Source organism: Apis dorsata, unplaced genomic scaffold (genome assembly GCF_000469605.1).
Source record: "Apis dorsata unplaced genomic scaffold, Apis dorsata 1.3 scaffold_85, whole genome shotgun sequence".
NCBI classification, from domain to species: domain Eukaryota; kingdom Metazoa; phylum Arthropoda; class Insecta; order Hymenoptera; family Apidae; genus Apis; species Apis dorsata.
The window spans coordinates 123,101-129,584 of record NW_006263383.1 but is presented as its reverse complement, the minus strand read 5'-3'; the positions used below and the strand labels follow the sequence as shown (position 1 = coordinate 129,584).

General features: G+C 31.0%; 1 protein-coding gene across 2 annotated transcripts in view; it reads right to left on the bottom strand.

Moving 5' to 3' along the window:
• LOC102674727 (eukaryotic translation initiation factor 5B) overlaps positions 1–6,484 on the bottom strand; it is a 34,977-nt gene that overhangs the window by 18,811 nt on the left and 9,682 nt on the right. For both annotated transcript variants that reach the window (XM_006611194.2, XM_006611195.2), the window contains 3 exons: positions 4,199–4,275; positions 3,801–4,008; positions 3,261–3,356 (listed from right to left, as the gene is read on the bottom strand). In XM_006611194.2, the coding sequence (XP_006611257.1) occupies positions 3,261–3,356; positions 3,801–4,008; positions 4,199–4,275 (381 nt within the window). The remainder of the gene's footprint in view (positions 1–3,260; positions 3,357–3,800; positions 4,009–4,198; positions 4,276–6,484) is intronic.

Genomic DNA, 6,484 nt, shown 5'->3' with positions numbered 1-6,484 from the left:
ATTTATAGATATATATATATATATATATATATATATATTGGCATATAGAAATGAAGGTGTGTACGAATCGGACGAAGAACAAATGTATGTAGCTTCAAAAATATTTAATTATTATATTTACGTATATAGAATTCACATACATATTATAAAAATGAAATATAAAGCGTTATGAAAATATATATTCATTTGAAAATAATCGAGTAAGAGTATAATTGCAAATAAAATTTAAAGAAAGATGAAAATGCAACGAAAAATTTCGAATCTAAGTAAATTAGAATGAAATAACTTCGAGTTGCTCGTCGTAAGATATCCCATCGAAAAAGAATTATCATGAAATGGACATGTATTGTCGATTCTGATCTTATGATAATTATCAATATTAGAGATTTATAAATACTATTTGTTGAGTAATTAAATATCAATTGGATTCAGAGAAAAAATCAAAATGCAACGTCGAAAGGGGTAGGGCCGAAAGAAGCATGTACGATTTGAAGTGGAGGACGCGTGGGCCAACAACGTGGTCGGAGCTGCTTTCTACGCGCGGGCGAGAAACGTTCGAAAGCATACATAGGATACGGGGTTACAACTTACTTGCCACGAATTTTACGCGTTTCTATCACCCACATACGCTTCGATATTATTGGATCGAATAATTTATACTCCCATTTGAATTCGAAATCTAGACCCATAGGAGCAATGTCCGATCACTACCACTTCATCGCCTCTCATACTCTTTCTCTTTACTGTTCGATTGATCGTTCTGCTACAACGATTTTGATTTTCAATCGATGTATAGTAGTTCACAGAGAAGTTCACAAATATGTATTAAGATTTTTGTATATAATAATTGGAAAAATAAATAATAAATAAAATAGAATTTTGGATAAAATTTTTGCACAAAGAATATTTAGAAGAGAATATATGGAAATAGATTGAAATAGATATGCATAGTATTATCCATTTAATTTTTGAAATATATATTGTTATATTTATTAATTACTTAAGTTTTGCATATTGCACTTAGAGTAGAAATTTATTTAAAATTGTATATTATGTAATACTTATATAAAAACTATTTTTTCGTTTACAATTTCATCTTTGTGAAATGTAAAAGTTGATACATATTTCATTAAGTTTTTTGAGGTTAGGATATCAACTTAATATATTTATAATGATTCGTATCCAAAATAAGTATTAAATTTTTAAAAATGAGATAGTTAGAATTACGAATAAAATCTTTACAAATATCTCCATTAATTGTGGATGTAAAAAAAGATGATTTCCCTCAAAATTACTATTATTCTCTTCTACTATTCTTCGTTAACTCATTCTTAATTTTAGTAACTACCATTACTTACAAATCGATCAAAGTATCCAAATATTTAAGAATGGGAGTGTATATGTGTATATGTGCTCATAGATTTCTCATCACTTATTCAAAACAATAAGAAAGATTAGTAACAGAATATTATCGAAGATAGAATGGTAAGGTAACTCAATTTGACACAATATATCGATCGATAAAACATGTGTACACCGGTAAAACAGTTAGAGAATTGACAACAAAGATATAGTATGTATCACAATTCACAATAGATTGGCGTTCAAATTTGACGAAATAATTGAATGTTGTCAAGTCAAATAATTGAATGTTTCTTAAACGAGCGTGGAGAATACTTATGTCCAGATAAATCAACTCGATTCCTACGCAACGAAAATTCGAAACGATTCTTGCGCAAAGAACGCGACCATTCGGAGGGGCGAAAACCGTTTGCCTAATAAATCATTTCGGTTGGCGAGCACGGTCACCAGAAGGCGTGGGTGTGCTTCACGAGAATATACTTGGAATTTTTGTTTATGGAGAATTTGCAGGCTGCTAATGGCATTGCTACGCCTACGAATTCGAGGCTAGGCAACCTGTAACGTTCACGTGCTACCGCGTAAGGCGAGGCAGCAAACGAAACTACCCACTAGTTCAACTCCTACGGGAAATGGAAAAGGAACTCGATCGTCGATGGGACCAGTTTGATAATTTCATCAAATTTTCCAAACGTTTGAAACATCCGTATCTCTCTATTACCTTTTAACTTTTTCATTACGATATCTAGCTAAAACTATTTGATACATAGAATATACGGAAACATAGGTATGTGAAAGTTTAATCTTTTGATGTCTAGTGTTCTCTTAAAAAGAAATCGATATTTATAAGTGTCTACATTATCGACGTAACGTATAGCCACCATATTATTTAGCCGCCATATTGTTGTCAAATCATCTACTAGACTAACTGAAAAATCAAACAAGTTTATTTTCTTTCGAAAAAGAAAAAAATATCTTTTTAAGAAAATATTATGGCTTATTTTATATTGACTTAGTATAAAAATTTGTCAATAAGGAGATTTAGAAAGAAATCTCGAACGATTAACGGAGAAAATATCGCATAAATTGGAAGACGTTGACATTAATCGCACGTATGAAAAAGAAAAAGAAACTAAAGAAAACTGGCTCGAACGATTCGCGTATTCGACTGTTTGATCGAAATCCATCCATCGATCAACCAATTGGATAAGTGTATTTTCCTCGAACAAGTTCACCTACGCGCCGACAAATCGATCGCTCGACACAGAGAACTCGAATCGCATGGCTCCTTAAGGATTCTGGCTCGAATTCGCCGATTATCATATTCAAAAGCGATGAAGAAAAGAAACACACACGACTAGCATCTGACTTTAAATTAATTCTCGACACTGTTTCATGTGATCTCGCGACAGGACTTCCTTTTCGATTTGTATACTTTGATATAACGCATTTCTAATAATTTTTAATTCTAATTTCAGATTTTAACCCTCTGTAAACACACGTTTTTCTCGCTTATGAAACGAATGAATTCTAATCGATCGTTATTTTTAGATTTCATTTGGAATTTAGAAATTAATAATTTATTATAACAAATAAATCATGGAGTATTAGAATGACGATAAACTAACAAGATACAAATAATAAAGTGATGAATAAATAAAAAATTGAAAATAGAGATAAGTATGCGTCTTCCAAGATCTATGGTATTATTATTACTAGAGAATTAAAATTTGTCACTAGATATATTTTTCTAAGATATCATATTGCTTTCTATCTAAATTCTAAATATATTTCATTTTTCTTGATTTTGTCAAGTGTAGTAAAATATATTATGATTAAATTTAGCATGCGTTAACGTGATCAAAATTTATGAAAAAAATAAAAAAAAAATTAGTACTCACATCTTTACTGGGTACGCAAAGCGGTGTCCCTTCTTTCACGATCCCAGCTTCTACCATCACTCCCATTACGATGGGATCTCGAGAATTGAAGATGTACTAAAAAAGAAGAAGAATATTTTTCTTAAGAAAGAGTGTTTTTGTGGCAAATGGTAGGATAAGAATCATAATGATATAAATAATATAAATAAAACATTAATATAAATTACATATAAATAAAAATATCTTGAAAAACTTTTATTTATATTTGTATTATTCAAAAGCTAAATTGATCACTTCTAACTTTCTTCTAACTTTCGTTTATGAATAGATATTTAAAAAAAGAATTTCACAGTTTTCTCTGTAGATATATTTTCCAATTTTATTGATTTTAAATTATAGATTACTATACTATTATTGTTATATATTATATTATATATTATTATATATCAAATATGTTATAAAGAAAATAATTGTTTCTTTTTGCAGTTACATATATGATAACTTAAAACAATATGATATATGATATACGTTATTAGAACACAGTTCCATTATTTCCATTACCTGTGGCAAAATACGAAGTTTGCAAGGAAACACAGCAATATGCTTGTTCTCGTCACGTTTACGTTGCTTCAACTCCTCTCTATATGCAGTGAACTTATCAAAGAGATGGTAAATAATATCCGCTTGGAAAATTTTAACTCCAAGCGAATCGGCCAATTCTTGAGCATCTCTTTCTATCTTTACATCGAATGCGAGGATGGTGGCATATCTGTAAATTGATCAATATTCGTCAAATAAAAATCAAATAAAAAGATACTGTGACTATACATTAGAGATGTGAAAGAATTCCAAATTTTCTTAATATATTCACTAAAAATGAAACATTTATTGTTTTTATCAAGAGTTTTAAAATTTATACCTTTTTTTTTATATAGAATCTTTTAAAAAAAGCTACTCACTGACTGTCATGCTCCAACATGATAGAGGCCTTCATAACATCTTTCTTAACAACGGGACCAATACGAATTCCAGCATACTGCAATAGAAAAAATTGTGATTTTAAAATTAGATGCTTTGAAGTTAAAAAATCTATTAACCCCCCCCAAAAAAAAAAACTAATTTGTAAGTATTCAAATATCAGATCAATAAGATTATTAAATCGTTAAAAAAAATTCAATTCATCCCTGATTGATAATAGTCGAGATAATTTTTATTATATCGCTTGTTTTTAAAAATTAACGCGAGAAAACTGGATGTATTAATATTGTTTTGATCCGGTGTAACATCTTGCGTTTGCGTGGGCCACGTTTAAACGGGAACTCTCGATTCAGTCGCAAGTCGGAGTTCCGTACTTGGAAGGAAAACAAAATATTAAGGTAAGGCATAAACCACTGTCACCGTAACATAAATACAGTGGAACGCTATGCGAATGTAAGCGTGTGTGCCTGTTCGACCGCAAAAATAACTAGTGACGCATGCTGTCCGGATTCGGCTTCGCCGATGCGGCGAGACACGACGACAACGTAGAAATAAACGCACCGATGCACCTACAAACAAGCTGTCCCGCGGGCTCTCCACGATTGGAGAGAGAACGAAACAAATCCTTTAAATTCTCTATATACATATATAAATTAAATAAATAAAATTTCATATATTTAATTCTAATGATAATTTCTATGAGATAATGAATATAAACGTGTGAATTTCATTTCAGGAGGAGGAAAAATTCTGGGAGAATAATTTTTTAATTCTCGAATTCGAGAGAGAGAAATAAGATAAGAGATAAAATAATTAAAAATATTCTTCTAATTATCGTGGTATTGATTGATGTTCATTGCGTTTAATGATCTTGTTTTAATTAACGATATAATTTAACAAGCTTTCTAAAAAGTAAGCAGGATGAAATTAGAGAGAGAGAGAGGATCGGATAGAAATAGAGAATAAAAATATTTATCACATAACTGTGTATACACGTGTTATTCCAAGACTTTCTTCTATTAAGATAGCAGAACTTTCGAAAGATAATGGTACGACTAATTGCTGGTGGATAAAACGATAAAATAAAACGCGTAACAGTAGCTACATTTACGAGTAGCTAATTTTCGAGTTCAGAGACGAGCCAACGGGTCGATAATCATTCATCGAAAGTAGGCGAGGAGGGGAAGAGGGAGGGGCGGAGGAAACAGGACGAGTCAAGAAGAAGATGATACGTTGCCGAGAATTTTGTGAAGATAAGACGGGTTTTTAAGACTTCCGGTGCGTGGTCGCATTCCGATATTAGGACGAGATACGGCCGACCTTTTTTTTCTTTTTTTTTTTTTCCTTTTCCTGGACCACCATATAACCCATTAAGACGAGAGTTCCTTCGTTGACGTAAATATCCGTACATTCCGGCGTGCGTACGTCATTGTTTTTCACTTTTATTGTAAATAAGAACGTCATCTGCATTCTTATGTAATTCCGTGTATATATACGTTTAAATATTAACCTTAAAATATTATTGCAATTTTTATTTTTTTCTTTTTTCTTAAATTATTATTAATCAATTAATCATTTGTTTTTAATTTTTTTTTTTTCTTTTTCTAGTCAATATCGATGATAATTTAAATTAGAATTATTAAAAATTATCTTTTTGACGTGAATAACAATAAAAACGATGAATGCATCGCCGTCGACCGAACGGAAGGAAAAAGGAAAGAAAAACACGGACCAATTAGAAGGCACCACCGCTCGATAAATGAGCCTACCGAAATACCGGTAGCTAGTCATGTTTCATTGATGAATTGTGATACCATCCGGTGGAATAAAGCAAAAAGACCGGGTGCGGAATCGATCAATGTGTAAGAGAAAGAGAGAGAGAAAGAGAAAGAAAGAGAGGTAACGAGAATAAGAAGAGTGGTGAAGAATTCAATATTAATGAAGTACACGAAAATACATAATTCGAAAGTAAGAAAAAGATTGTTGTTAAAAATGGTACTAAAAAGAAAAATAACACTTAGCAAAAACATTGGTCTTTTCGAATGTTCAATATCAATATTGGCAATATTTTATAAAGAAAATATATGTATAGTAAGAAATTACTCGAAATTATTTATTGAATTTTTTTACTGTATCTAATTTTTAAAATACACAATCGTTATGAAAAATATAAGAAAAAAGGCAAACAAGCATCGGAATTCGGAAATCGGAAATTTTGGCAAGTAGGCCCCTGTTCAAACGGAACAGATGCTATCGAGAAAAGAGGA